Below are 14,707 nucleotides of genomic sequence, written 5' to 3'. Positions count from 1 at the left end.
TAGGGGGCATAGTTTTAAAGTGAGTGGAGGTAGATATAGGGGAGACGTCAGAGGTAGGTTCTTTACTCAGAGATTAGTTGGGGCGTGGAATGCATTACCAGAGAGGGTAGTGGAGTCGGCCTCATGAGGGGCATTTAAGCGGCTATTAGATAGGCATATGGATGATAGTATAAGGTAGGGGTGGAGGTTAGATAGACCTTAGGATTAGGGTAAAAGATCGGCACAATATCGTGGGCCGAATGGCCTGTACTGTGCTGTACTGTTCTATGTTCAATGTTCTATGTCAGGGATGAGGAGCATACAGTTTGGTGGCAATGGCAAGACTGAGGGCCTAAACAAGGAGAGGGAAGTTAGAGATAAGTCCGCAGCTTGGCTGAGTCAAGCCTGAAATTTCGGAGACAGGGGTTTTGAATAGCAGGCTAACAATGTCTGGTGAAAGAAAACCATTGATAATTATCAGCTATCCTGGGGCCAGGAAGGAGAGTTGGCCGGAAGGAGTTGACTGGTGATGGAATTGAGAGATTGAAAGCTGAATTGAAATGGATAAGGGAACTTCAGAAGGATGATGGGTAGGAAGGTGCCACAGGACAGATAATCTCAGTAACAGTGAGTGGGGTCTGCATCAGCTCGAACAGGAATTAGCAGCAGCAGCACCGAATGATGCTCAAGGTCAGAGCTCCTTAAACCATCATCCCCAGTGAGATGACAAGCCGAAGCCTTGCAGTTGTAAGCTCTGTAGCAATGGTTGCCGTGGGGACCTGACCAAGTGCTGAAAGCTGCCTGGCCCCTTTCAATCATCAGAATTATTATTCAAGCAAGCAGGGCCCAACTGGGTGAAGCCTGAAGCCTGAACGTTACATGGAAAATCCCTGTGGAGACGTAGGCACTGATATAATTCAAAAACCCACCAAATGAAGCAGTCCTACCAGCTCAACCCGTACCTATGAAAGTATACCTTGCTGCTGGCAATGTTGTATGGTCCTCTGAGTGAAAGTGCGGACTTCCTTGTACTTCTGTAGGAAGCTTTCAATGAATTGACTAGCTTGGCCTGCAGAGATTCCCAGACATTCGGATAAACGTTCCCGACCTATGAGCACAAACAGAATATAATTAACAAATAGAAGGGACTTGTTTGATGTTAAGATGACATTTTTTTTTGATCCCCTCACAGGTCATTGATTACGATCAAAATCTGTTTCATCTCGTATCGACTAAGCCTTAACATAACAGCCTGGGGATTATCTGTTTATAATGTCATTTACACTGTACCTTTAATGTGAAAATGTACCACCGATTTTGTTTAATGAATGACGCAAGTGAATCCTGAAACTCCCTCCCTAATGGCACTGAGGAATATCCAACACCACATGGACTACAGTGGTTCAAGAAAACAGCTCATTACCACCTCCTTCAGGGCAGTTAGGGTAGGCAATAAAACCTGGCCTAGCCAGTGACACTCACATGCTGTAAATGAATTTTAAGAGATATATTTGCATCACTGGCTGTGTAATGCGCTGGAATTTTCCAATACACACTTCTAAAAAAAAAATAACTTTGAGATGAGTTTGCACAAATGCGTACAGAATCAGTCCATAGAATCTGGCCTGGCGCATTGTGTATAGTTTTCGTTTCCCTACCTCAGGAAGAATCTATTTGTTTCAGGTAGAGCAGAATGATTGGCTCATGAATCATGAAAAGGAGTTTTGCCTGTGAGGAGTGCCTGAGTAGATGAGGTCTATTCCCTTCATAGAATCCCTGCAGTAGCAGGAGGTTATTCAGCCCTTCAAGCCCAGACTGACCCCTCTGAAGAGCATCCCACTTGGAGCCACTCCCCTATCCCTGTCACCCTGCATTTCTCATAGCTAATTCGCCTCTCCTGCACACTGTGGGCAATTTAGCTTGGCAAATCCACCTAACCCACACAGACATGGGGAGAATATGCAAACTCCACACAGTTGCCTAAGGATAGGATTGAACCAGGTCCCTGGTGCTGTGAGGCAGCAGTGCTAACCACTGAGCCACCAAGCTGCCCTTCCAGAAGGAAAAAAACAGTAAAACTGGTGAGTGAGACTAGCCCAGCTATCTTGTATACTTCAAAACAGGTCGAGTACATTCATTTCTAACTATTACTGTTTATTGTTCTTACTATTTTCTTTGTGCTGAGTTGGGGTTTTGAAAAGTGAGGGCTGATCTTGTTCAAACATAAACATCTTCAGAGGCTTAAAAACCGAAAGAACTGTGGATGCTGTAAATCAGAAACAAAAACAGAAGTTGCTGGAAAAGCTCAGTAGGTCTGGCAGCATCTGTGAAGAAAAAAAAGTTAACATTTCGGGTCTAGTGATGCTTCCTCAGTTCTGAGGAAGGGTCACCGAACCCGAAACGTTAACTCTGATTTTTTCTTCACAGATGCTGCCAGACCATCTTCAGAGGTTTGTCAGGATAGAAGTTTTGACACTGTTTCACCTGGATTCTGGAAAGTCCAGAAAAAGGAAATGCAGTCTGAGGAAAGAGCAGGTGCTTATTTAGGACTGAGATGACAAGTTACTTGACTCAACGGGCTGTGAATTTTCTACCCCAGAGGATTAGGAATACTGTTGGGTTGGAACAAGGAAGGACAATTCAGGTGAGGATCAATGAGCGCATGATCAGAGATGGTCTTTTCGCTAATTATTACGATTAGGTCAGCAAGGGAGATGACAAGCTCAGAGATGACAGTGAATATGGGTCAGGGAGAAATTTAAGGAGGATAAGAAGGTTGGTGAACTCAACTGGAAAGAGAACATGATGAGCTGCAATGGAGGCTGAAATCACTTAAAGATGAGAAAGATACCTGAGTTCATTTTCCAGTAGACGTTTCATTCTGATGAGTATGATACCTTCCAGCAGACTGAGGGCAGTAGGGACTATCGTGGATGCAAAAGTCATGGGTGAGTTGTATAGCACATTATGTGATGACAGAAGCATAATTATATGGAAATATTATTTTTGAAAATTGGATGTTAAAATAGAGATAGCTGGGTTACTTAAAGTCATAGAGTCATAAAGCACAGAAACAGACCCTTTGGTCCAATTATCTGTGCAGAACATAATCCCAAACTAAACCAGTCCCTCTTGTCTGCTCCTGGCCCATATCCCTCCAAACCTTTCCTATTCATGTACTTATCCAAATGTCTTTTAAAAGTTGTAATTGTACCCACATCCAACACTTCCTCAGGAAGTTGATTCCACATAACAATCACCCTCTGTGTAAAAAATTTGCCCCTCATGTCTTTTTTAAATCTTTCTCCTCTCAGAGAGTCCTTCTGACCAAGTCCAGCATTTTGTCAGAAACCAGGTCCCTGTGTTAATGGAAACATGTTTATACTGTTTTTGACAGTAAGCCATTAACTTTGGTTTCAGTTGCCACGACACTGATGGGATCAGTGCACAGGAAATAAAGTCCCAGAATTAATCACAAATGTGAAATATGACCAATGTAATCATTCAGATGCTTATTGCGTGAATGTGACCAACATCTAAGATAAAAGAAAATCATGCCAGGTTTCATCAATGAACAAGAAAACTAATCTTATTTATAATAATAATCATATCCTCTAATACGTGGCAAAATGGACTATTAATTACTAATATGGAGACTTAAATTACACATTCTTTAAATTCAAACACACACACACATGAATTCACAAACAGACAAAAGAGATGTGACACAGTTTTGCTGAATATCATGGGTGGAATATACTGGCAAAAACAAAGTCAATGGATCAAGAGTCCAAACCACAAGGAAGAAAATTTTGTCACAGTTCTTTTTTGTTTATTTGGTGATGATATCATGTTGTTCTTGACGACAGTGATCCTCAATTTGGTAACTTTTCAGTTGGACTTAGATCTTGGCTTGAGTTAGATTCTTTTTCTCTTTTCAAGGTTTTATAGTGTCAATTTTTTTCACTCATGGAGGAGGAGAGAGAGCACAATCTCCCTTGCCTGGAGGTTTTTGCAGGTCTCAGTCCAACTGCTCTTTCTTTCTTCTTGTTTTTTCCGTGACAAAATAGCACTTAGAACCAATCCAAGGCAGCAACACTTGAAAGAGAGAGATCCCATGAAAAACATGCAAATTGTAATCTCCTCTGGGCTGTGTCTCAGATTGCTGATAGAATAAGTTGAAAAAAGGCAGCTCAGGGCAAAAGATGTCTTTGTGTTCAAACCTTCCAGGAATATAAAACAAGGGGGCTAAAAACCAATTACAGCTCCTACCTTCTGTATGCTGGAGGGCTAGTATGTTAGTGTGGAACCGAGTTCCTCTGCGGTAACATGTGCTGAGGAGCAACACAGCTCAGAACATCCACTAGATAGCCCCGTGACTGCAGGTAAAAAGAAATAAAGTCTCTCTCTCTCTCCAATTGATCAAGACAAACCAAGCCCACAAAGTCACTGGTCAAAGATGTTGGGCATCAGGAACCATGACAACATCTTCAAACAACTACTCAACTGCCAAAGTAAGAGCTACCAGAATCATTACCCTTAAACATTCCCAACACTTCACAATCTATTCACCGTCAAGCCAAAGAGCAATTCATATATTCTTAACCTGAGGAAGGGTCACCGGACCCGAAACATTAACTCTGATTTTTTTCTTCACAGATGCTGCCAGACCTGCTGAGCTTTTCCAGCAACTTCTGTTTTTGTTACAGTGGATAGGTGTTTTTTAACCAGTGCAGACTTGTTGGACCAATTGAATGCATGGCCTCTTTCTGTGCCATCAAACTCTATATTAATGATTTGAATGAGGGAACAAAATATAACATCTCCAAGTTTGCAGATGATATCAAGTTGGGTGGGAGGGTGAACTGTGACGAGGACGCAGAGATCCTTCAGCATGATCTCAACAGGTTGGGTGAGAAGGCAAATCAATAACAGATGCAGTATAGTTTGGATAAATGTGAGGTTATTCACTTTGGAAACAAAAACAAGAAGGCTGATTACTATCTGAATGGCTGTAATTTGGGAGAGGGGAGTGTGCAGCAGGACCTGGGTGTCCTTGTGCACCAGTCGCTGAAGGTAAACATGTAGGTGCAGCAGGCGGTAAAGAAGGCAAATGGTATGTTGGCCTTCATTGTGAGAGGTTTTGAGTACAGGAGCAGGGACGTGGTTTTGCAGTTATGAAGGGCCTTGGTGAGGCCATGCCTAGAATATTGTGTGCAGTTTTGGTCTCCATTTCTGAGGAAGGATGCTCTTGCTCTTGAGGGAGTGCAGTGAAGGTTTACCAGGCTGATTCAGGGGATGGTGGGTCTGATGTCTGAGGAGAGATTGACTAAGTTAGGATTGTTTTTGCTGAGTTCAGACGAATGAGGGGGGATCTCATACAGATTTTTAAAATTCTAACAGGACTAATTGGGTAAATGCAGGGAGGATATTCCCGATGGTGGATGTGTCCAGAACCAGGGATCACAGTAAGAAGATTCGGGATAGACCATTTAGTTCGGAGATGAGGAGACATTTCTTCACCCAAAGAGTGGTGAGCCTGTGGAATTCATTACCACAGGAAGTGGTTGATGCCAAAACATTGAATATATTCAAGAGGTGACTAGATATAGCACTTGGGGGCAAATGGGATCAAAGGTTATGGGGAGAAAGCAGGATTAGGCTGTTGGGTTGGACGATCAGCCAGGATCATGATGAATGGCAGAGCAGGCTCAAAGGGCTGAATGGCCTCCTCCTGCTCCTATCTTCTATGTTTCTGTGACTCCACTTTTTCAGGCTTGTGCAACTCTATGATCAATTAATAAGAGAAAATATGTACAATAAACTAATTTTTCAAGAAATCTATCAAACTACAGTGTTTGGAGATAGAAGAGGACAAAAGTTTCCTTTGTCTCTTCCAATTGACTGTGGAATGTTCAGTGTATCACTTTCACTGAGCAGTTTCCAGGCTGATTAAGTACCTGGGGTCAAAATAGCCTCTGGCATTTCATGTTCAACCACTTCAGGTATTGTTTCCCTCACAGAGAAATCCCACTCTCATGTTGGATTAGAAAGTAAAGTAGGTTCAGTTTATTTGGAAATCTCAAACAGCTTCACTTCACAAACTGGTAACTCACAGACATGTACATACTTAGAGTCAATAAATGTGGAGCTGGAAAAACACAGCAGGTCAGACAGCATCTGAGGAGCAGGAAAGTCTACATTTTGGGCCAAAACCCTTCAACAGGACTGGGGAGGGGGTGGGGAGCCCAGAAATAAATAAAGGGAGGGGAGCTGGGCTGGGGGAAGATGGGTGAGATGGAGATAGGTGGATGCAGGTAGGAAGTTATTGTGGTTGGTCAGTAGTAAGGGTGGAGCAGTGGGGTGAGTCAGAACATGGACAGGTCGGGGGAGGAGAGATTTTGAAGCTGGTGAAGTCAATATTCAGGCCATTGGGCTGTAAGCTCCCAAGGCGAAACATGAGGTGTTGTTCCTCCAGTTTATGTTTGGCCTCACTCTGACAGTGGAGGAGGCCAAGGATGGACATGTCACCAGGGGAGTGGGAGGGGGAGTTAAAGTGAATGACAACCGGAAGGTCGGGCTGGTTGGTGCGTGCAGAGTGGACATGATCCGCAAACTAGCCCCGAATCTGCGTTTGGTCTTCCCGATATAGAGGAAACCACATCGGGAGCAACAGTTACAGTAGACGAGGTTAGATGAAGTGCAGGTGAATCTTTGTCGGATTTGGAAGGATTATCCGAGGCCTCGGACAGAGGTGAGAGGGGAGATGTAGGGGTAGATGTGGCACCTCCTGCAGTTGTAGGGAAAGGATCTGTGGAAGGGTCACTCAAACCAAAATGTTAACTCTGATTTCTCTCCACTGATGCGGCCAGGCCTGCTGAGCTTTTCCAGCAATTTCTACTTTTATCTCTGATTTCCAGCATTTGCAGTTCTTGTCGTTTTTATTTAACATCTACATACTTCCTTCCTTACAATACTGCTTTCCAACTTCCTTAAAAAGCTAGAATTAATAGTCTAATGATGACTGTGAAACCAGACGATTGTTGGCGAAAAACCCGTCTGATTCACTAATGTCCTTTAGGGGAAGAAATCTGCTGTGCTTACCTGGTCTGGCCTACATGTGACTCCAGACCCACAGCAATGTGGTTGATTCTTATCTGCCCTCTGGGCAAGTAGGGATGGGTAATAATTGTTTGCCGAGCTAATGATGTTCACATCCCATGAATGAATAAACAAAACACATCAACTTCAAGAAGGCATGTTATTTCTGTCAATTGCGAAGCAGGCCACTGTTAATGAATGAATTGTTTACACTGTTGTGTTTATGATAGGCAGAGTAAACAGATCAGGGCATTAGCTTTGTTTTGACTTCAGAGCAGAATAATCAAGGCAATTCAGGGCAATTGGTCACATCAGCAGAAGTGGCTTCAAGTCTGTGAAAGAGCTGAGAAAATTTGGTCCTTTTGATCTTTTACCTATAAATTCTGTGTCTGATACTAACTCTCTCACTAACAGCTGAAGAAGGACTGAGGCTCCGAAAGCTTGTGTTTTCAAATAAACCTGTTGGACTATAACCTGGTGTCGTATGATTTCTGACAGAGAAAATTTGGGCCATTGGAATTGTGAAAGTTCAGACTAACAGCTTCAGAAAAGAATCGTAAAACAAACAATTCTCTCAGCAGCCAAAAGGCAAGAAACTGGGAAGGATCAGATAAGTAAAGCTTTAAAAAGCTGAGATAAGAGTGCGATTTCTCTGGGATTGATAGTATTGGGAAACAGGTTGAAACTTTGCTTTGATGTTTAATGTCAAGATATTTCTATCTTCTTGTGATAACCTCAACATAGACCATGGGGAATCACTAATTAATCTCCTGACGGAAATCGTTCAGTGTCAAAATCCTTTGATGAACCGATACTTACAGTAGGGGACCACTACAACCCCGAACTATCTGTTATATTACAGCGTAACAGGTTTAAACACAGCAAATAGACTTCCTGGGGAACTAGGTGTTCATTTCTTGACAAGACTGTGGAAATTAGCGGAACACTGTGAGTATGGGTCAGCACTTTGGGAAATGTTAAGGGATGGCTTAGTTTGTGGAATTAATAATATTGTAACGCAGAGGAAGCTACTGGCCAAATCAGACCAAATCGGATCTAGAGCTCAAGGAAACCATAGAACTGGTCCCTTTCCATGAAAACACAGGAAAAGGAACTCAGGAGCTTTAGGGTCTATTAACAGTCTATTAACTCAGCCTTGGGTAACCCCTAAACTAAGTCCCCATGGTTTCAGTTTGTCTCCAAGGAATGGTAATTGGAGTTGGAGGCCACAAGGTTCTAGAACAGGACGGGAAGTTTCTCCACAATACAGTGAGGAGTAAGAACATCCATGTTCTTGTGGTCATAGAATTTGTTCCAGACAAGGCTACCGAAACAGGCAAAACATGTACCGAGATAACAAGGTATAGAGCTGGATGAACACAGCAGGCCAAGTAGCATCAGAGGAGCAGGAAAGCTGATGTTTTGGGCCTAGACCCTTCTTCAGAAATGGGGGAGGGGAAGGGGGTTCTGAAATAAATAGGGAGAGAGGGGGAGGCGGATAGAAGATGGATAGAGGAGAAGATAGGTGGAGAGGAGACAGACAGGTCAAAGAGGCGGGGATGGAGCCAGTAAAGGTGAGTGTAGGTGGGGAGTTAGGGAGGAGATAGGTCAGTCTAGGGAGGACAGACAGGTCAAGGGGGCGGGATGAGGTTAGTCGGTAGGAGATGGGGGTGCGGCTTGAGGTGGGAGGAGGGGATAGGTGGAAGGAAGGACAGGTTAGGAAGGCAGGGACGAGCTGGGCTGGTTTTGGGATGCAGTAGGGGGAGGGGAGATTTTGAAGCTTGTGAAGTCCACTTGATACCATTGGGCTGCAGGGTACCCAAGCGAAATATGAGGTGCTGTTCTTGCAACCTTCAGGTGGCATTTTTGTGGTACTGCAGGAAGCCCAGGATGGACATGTCGTCTGAGGAATGGGAGGGGGAGTTGAAATGGTTCACGACTGGGAGGTGCAGTTGTTTAGTGCGAACCGAGCGTAGGTGTTCTGCAAAGCGGTCCCCAAGCCTCCGCTTGGTTTCCCCGATGTAGAGGAGGCCACAACGGGAACAGCGGATACAGTATACCACATTAGCAGATGTGCAGGTGAACATCTGCTTGATGTGAAAAGTCTTCTTGGGGCCTGGGATGGGGGTGAGGGGGGAGGTGTAGGGGCAGGTGTAGCACTTCCTGCGGTTGCAGGGAAAAGTGCCGGGTGTGGTGGGGCTGGAGGAGAGTGTGGAGCGGACAAGGGAGTCACGGACTCTCTGGAAAGCAGATAAGAGTGGGGAGGGAAAAATGTCTTTGGCGGTGGGGTCGGAAACAATGGGTCAACCAGGGCAGTCAGGTTTGTGGATTTTGGGAAGTAGATAGAAGCGGGCGGTGTGGGGTTGGGGAACGATGAGATTGGAGGCTGTGGGTGGGAGGTCACCTGAAGTAATGAGGTGGTGGATGGTCTGGGAGATGATGGTTTGGTGGTCGGGGGTGGGGTCATGATCAAGGGGGCGGTAGGAGGAGGTGTCAGAGAGTTGGCGTCTGGCCTCAGCGATGTAGAGGTCAGTGTGCCATACTACAACTGCGCCTCCTTGTCCGCAGGTTTTATAGTGAGGTTAGGGTTGGAGCGGAGGGCTGCACGTTCTGTGGGGGAGAGGTTGGAGTGGGTGAGGGGGTGGAGAGGTTGAGGTGATCGATGTCACGACGGCAGTTGGAGATGAAGACGTCGAGGGAGGGTAGGAGGCCTTGCGGTGGTGTCCAGGAGGAGGGGGTGTGTTGGAGGTGGGAGAAGGGGTCAGTAGAGGGATGGTTAGGCTCACGGTTAAAGAAGTAAGCGTGGAGGCGGAGGAAAAACTGTTCAACGTCCAAGCATGAGTGGTATTCGTTGATGTGTGGGTGGAGGGGGACAAAGGTGAGCCCTTTATTGAGGACTGACCGTTCGTCCTCAGTAACTCCCTTGTCCGTTACACACTCCCTTCCAGCCCCACCACACCCGGCACTTTTCCCTGCAACCACAGGAAGTGCTACACCTGCCCCTACACCTCCCCCCTCAGCCCCATTCCAGGCCCCAAGAAGACTTTCCACATCAAGCAGATGTTCACCTGCACATCTGCTAATGTGGTATACTGTATCCGCTGTTCCCGTTGTGGCCTCCTCTACATCGGGGAAACCAAGCGGAGGCTTGGGGACCGCTTTGCAGAACACCTATGGTCGGTTCGCACTAAACAACTGCACCTCCCAGTCACGAACCATTTCAACTCCCCCTCCCATTCCTCAGATGACATGTCCATCCTGGGCCTCCTGCAGTGCCACAACGATGCCACCCGAAGGTTGCAGGAACAGTAACTCATATTCCGCTTGGGAACCCTGCAGCCCAATGGTATCAATGTGGACTTCACAAGCTTCAAAATCTCCCCTCCCCTGCATCCCAAAACCAGCCCAGCTTGTCCCTGCCTCCCTAACCTGTCTTGCCTCCCACCTATCCCCTCCTCCCACCTCAAGCCCCACCCCCATCTCCTACCTACTAGCCTCATCCCGCCCCCTTGACCTGTCTGTCCTCCCTGGACTGACCTATCCCCTCCCTAACTCCCCACCTACACTCACCTTTACTGGCTCCATCCCCGCCTCTTTGACCTGTCTGTCTCTCTCCACCTATCTTCTCCTCTGTCCATCTTCTATCCGCCTCCCCCTCTCTCCCCATTTCTGAAGAAGGGTCTAGGCCTGAATCATCAGCTTTCCTACTTCTCTGATGCTGCTTGGCCTGCTGTGTTCATCCAGCTCTATACCTGTTATCTCAGATTCTCCAGCATTTGCTGTTCCTTATATCTCTAAAACATGTACCATCCAGGTCGAAGAGCAAAGCCACCTCAAGCCAGGGCTTCGCAAATAAATTAGCCCAAGGATGAGGAATTAATCCTGCTGAATTACATCACTGCTCCCAAAGTGGCCCCAATTAAGATAAAACTCCAGGTGAATGACTGTCCCCTAGACATGGAGGTAGACACAGGTACCGCTGTATCTATTGCTGGGGAGAAAACCTTTAGGAAACTCTGATGGGGCATCTTGTTTTTAATCCTGTGAGACACCAAGGCTGGATTGGCCACATACACTGGGGAGCCCTTATTGGGACCACTGTAACACTAGTTACACAGGGGCAACAGATAGTCCGACTCCCCTTAATGGTGGTGTAAGGGGCTGGACCCAACCTTTGGGAAGGGACTGGCTACAGAAAATCCACCTGGTATGGAAATAGCTCTTTAAAATGGGCACTGGTGATCCTTTTGAAGTCATTGTGAAATATCAAGAAGTGTTCCAAAAGATCTAGGTAGACCCAGAGGAGTGACCTAAATATGTCAAAGCATGACCAGTCCCCTCTGCCCTATGTGCCAAAGTCAGGGCTGAATTGGAATGTTCAGAGGAACTTAGAATTGCACGTCCAGTAAAACTTGGCAACAGGCCGTACCAGTAGTCCCAGTTGTAAAACCTTACATTTTGGTCTGTCTCTATGGGGATTATGAGTTGACAGTCAACAGAGCTTCCCACCTAGACAGATATCCTGTGCCACGCATTGAACATTTGCACGAAGCGCTGACCGGGAGTCACGTACGGTCTGATTTGAATACAAGCCACACATATCTCCAACTGGAGCTCGAAAGGAAGTGTGTCACTATGAATACACTCTAAAGAACACAATGGAGTCAAAGTATTTTCTAGGTGTTATAAATTACTTTGGGAAATTCATACCCAACTGAGTGACCCTGCTGGTTCCCTCTGAGTCCTGCAAAAAAATACGTTATAAATAGTTGTGGTAAATGTCACAAGAGAAAGCCTTTGCAAATGTCAAACAATAACTACAGTCAACAAGTATATTCACTCGTTACAACCCCTGAGAGCACTCATTGCAACCAAAGAAGCAGTGTTATCAACAGCGATAACACACTGTTGGGATGATTGGACAGAACGTCCAATTGTGCACACATTACAAACCCTGCGGAGGCAAAAAGGAAGTGTGCCCAGATTGAGAAAGAAGGCTTGGCCGTGGTATTCATGGTGCAAAAGTTCTCCAGTCTGTCTACAGTCGACATTTCACCATGGTAACTGATCACAAACCTCTGTGGTGGTCGGGGTGGAGGGGTGCTTCTTCAAGGAAGATAACGGCATCAGCTCAGATCCGATGCTGGGCACAGCTACTTGGTGCCTGTGAATACACCTTGGAACAACATCCAGGGAGACATAAGGCCAATACAGATGCCATGCGTCACCAGCCGCCACCCACCAGCCTAGCCCCACCTCCGAAGATGGCTGAAGTCATCATGACTTTGAATGCCATGGACACTGTACCAGTATCTGCCAAGTAAAAAATCCAGGCTTGGGCCTGAAAGGATCCTACACTGGTGAAGCCATATCATATCATCCTAAATGGTGGGCCACACGGACATCCTATGGAAGAGCTAAAACCCTATATCTCAAAGTACCAGACGTTGAGCAGAGAAGATGGTATTATCTTGTGAGGAACCTGGATGATTTCCTTCCATCCAGACCAGCGACCAATACTTCAAGAATTGCACAATGGTCACCCAGAAATTTCTAAAATGAAAATGCTCACAAGTTTGGTGGCCTGGCATAGACACAGATATTGAAAACCTGGTCAAGTGACACTAAACTTACCAGGAAAACCAGAGGCTCCACCAGCATCTTCATGGCACCCATGGGCATGGCCAGGGAGACCCTGGGTGTGAGTATATGCAGATTTCACATGGCCATTTATGGGGTCTACATTCTTCATCCTTCTCGATGCCCGTACTAAATGGATCAATGTGCATGGAATGGCCTCTACTACCTCGTACAATACCATAGAAAATCTCTGCCAATTCTTTAGCATGCATGGTGTAGCCGAATTCCTTGTGACAGACAACGGGACCCCATTTACCAGTGGGGGAGGAGGGTGGTTTCAGACCTTTATGAAGACAGACAGGGTAAGGCACATTCCCAAGGCACCTTACCATCCTATCCTCAAATGGTCTGGCTGGTCAGGCAGCCCAGCTATCCAAAATATCACGAGAAAGGAAACTACAGGTTCTTTGGATGAGGGCGGGGAAGAGGAGAGATGAGCAGATAGATGGGGATGGAGTCAGCAAGAGAGACAGAGAGATATGGAAGAGGTAGTTACACAAGGAGATTATGGATAGTAGGTACTGGACTTGAAATGTTAACTGTGCTTTCTTCCCTCAAACGCTGCTTTTTAAAAACATGTCACTAAAAAGAACTGTAGGAGAGATATTTTCATACGTACTTACTGGAAGATACATGTTTTAAGCTGAATAAACAGCCATAAACTGTAAAACTGCTGGGTCTTACTGGAAGTTACAAGTCTGTGTTTATGGCTATTGGGAGTTGTGGCTGTTTTGATATTGCTTGGAGTTTATTTAGGCTGTGATGAGACTTCCCATTAGAAACTGAAAAATTGAAACAACTATTCTCCCTGAGAGGTTGCTAATAGACCAGAGGAGTAGAGGGACTATAGAAGGTCAGTGCATTTTAGCAGGTTGAAATATTCAGACAACAAATTATACTTATGTAGTATAGCCCTTCATGGAGTGAAACACATAGAACATAGAACATAGAACAGTACAGCACAGTACAGGACCTTTGGCCCACGATGCTGTGCCAAACTTTTACCCGAAACCTAAGGTCTATCTAACCTCCACCGCTACCTTATACTATCATCCATATGCCTATCTAATAGCCGCTTAAACGCCCCTAATGAGGCCGACTCAACTATCCTGTCCGGCAACGCATTCCACGCCCCTACCACTCTCTGAGTAAAGAAACTACCTCTGACGTCTCCCCGATATCTACCTCCACTCACTTTAAAACTATGTCCCTTGTAAAAGCTACCTCCACCCTAGGAAAAAGTCTCTGGCTGTCTATTCTATCTATACCTCTGATCATTTTGTACACCTCTATCAAGTCACCTCTCATCCTTCGTCGTTCTAAAGAGAAAAGCCCTAGCTCTCTCAACCTTTCCTCGTAAGACCTTCCCTCAATGCCAGGCAACATCCTGGTAAATCTCCTCTGCACCTTTTCCAACGCTTCCACATCTTTTCTGTAATGAGGTGACCAGAACTGGACACAATACTCCAGATGTGGCCGAACCAGGCTTTTGTATAGCTGGAGCATAACTTCACGGCTCTTGAACTCAATCCCTCTATTAATGAAAGCTAACACACCATACGCCTTCTTAACAACTCTATCCACCTGGGTGGCAGCTTTCAGGGAACTGTGGACATGAACCCCAAGATCCCTCTGCTCCTCCACACTGCCAAGAATCTTTCCGTTAACCCTGTATTCTGCTTTCAAGTTTGTCCTTCCAAAATGAATCACCTCACACTTTTCAGGGTTAAACTCCATCTGCCACTTCTCAGCCCAACTCTGCATTCTATCGATGTCCCTTTGTAACCGAGAACAGCCCTCCGCACTGTCCACAACGTGACCCACCTTCGTATCGTCCGCGAACTTGCTAATCCACCCTTCCACTCCTTCATCCAAATCATTTATAATAATCACAAATAGAAGAGGACCCAGAACAGATCCTTGTGGTACACCACTCGTAACTGAGCACCATGGTGAATATTTTCCGTCCACCACCACCTTTTGTCTT

General features: G+C 45.6%; 1 protein-coding gene across 1 annotated transcript in view; it reads right to left on the bottom strand.

The window, feature by feature from the left end:
• poln (polymerase (DNA directed) nu) overlaps positions 1-14,707 on the bottom strand; it is a 136,814-nt gene that overhangs the window by 45,936 nt on the left and 76,171 nt on the right. Inside the window, exon 5 of the mRNA XM_048595308.1 lies at positions 956-1,087. Within this exon, the coding sequence (XP_048451265.1) occupies positions 956-1,087 (132 nt within the window). The remainder of the gene's footprint in view (positions 1-955; positions 1,088-14,707) is intronic.

The sequence above is a fragment of the Rhincodon typus genome, chromosome 3 (assembly GCF_021869965.1).
Source record: "Rhincodon typus isolate 14 chromosome 3, sRhiTyp1.1, whole genome shotgun sequence".
Lineage (NCBI taxonomy): Eukaryota > Metazoa > Chordata > Chondrichthyes > Orectolobiformes > Rhincodontidae > Rhincodon > Rhincodon typus.
Note: the sequence above shows the minus strand (reverse complement) of the source record. Positions and strands in the feature narration are given on the sequence as shown.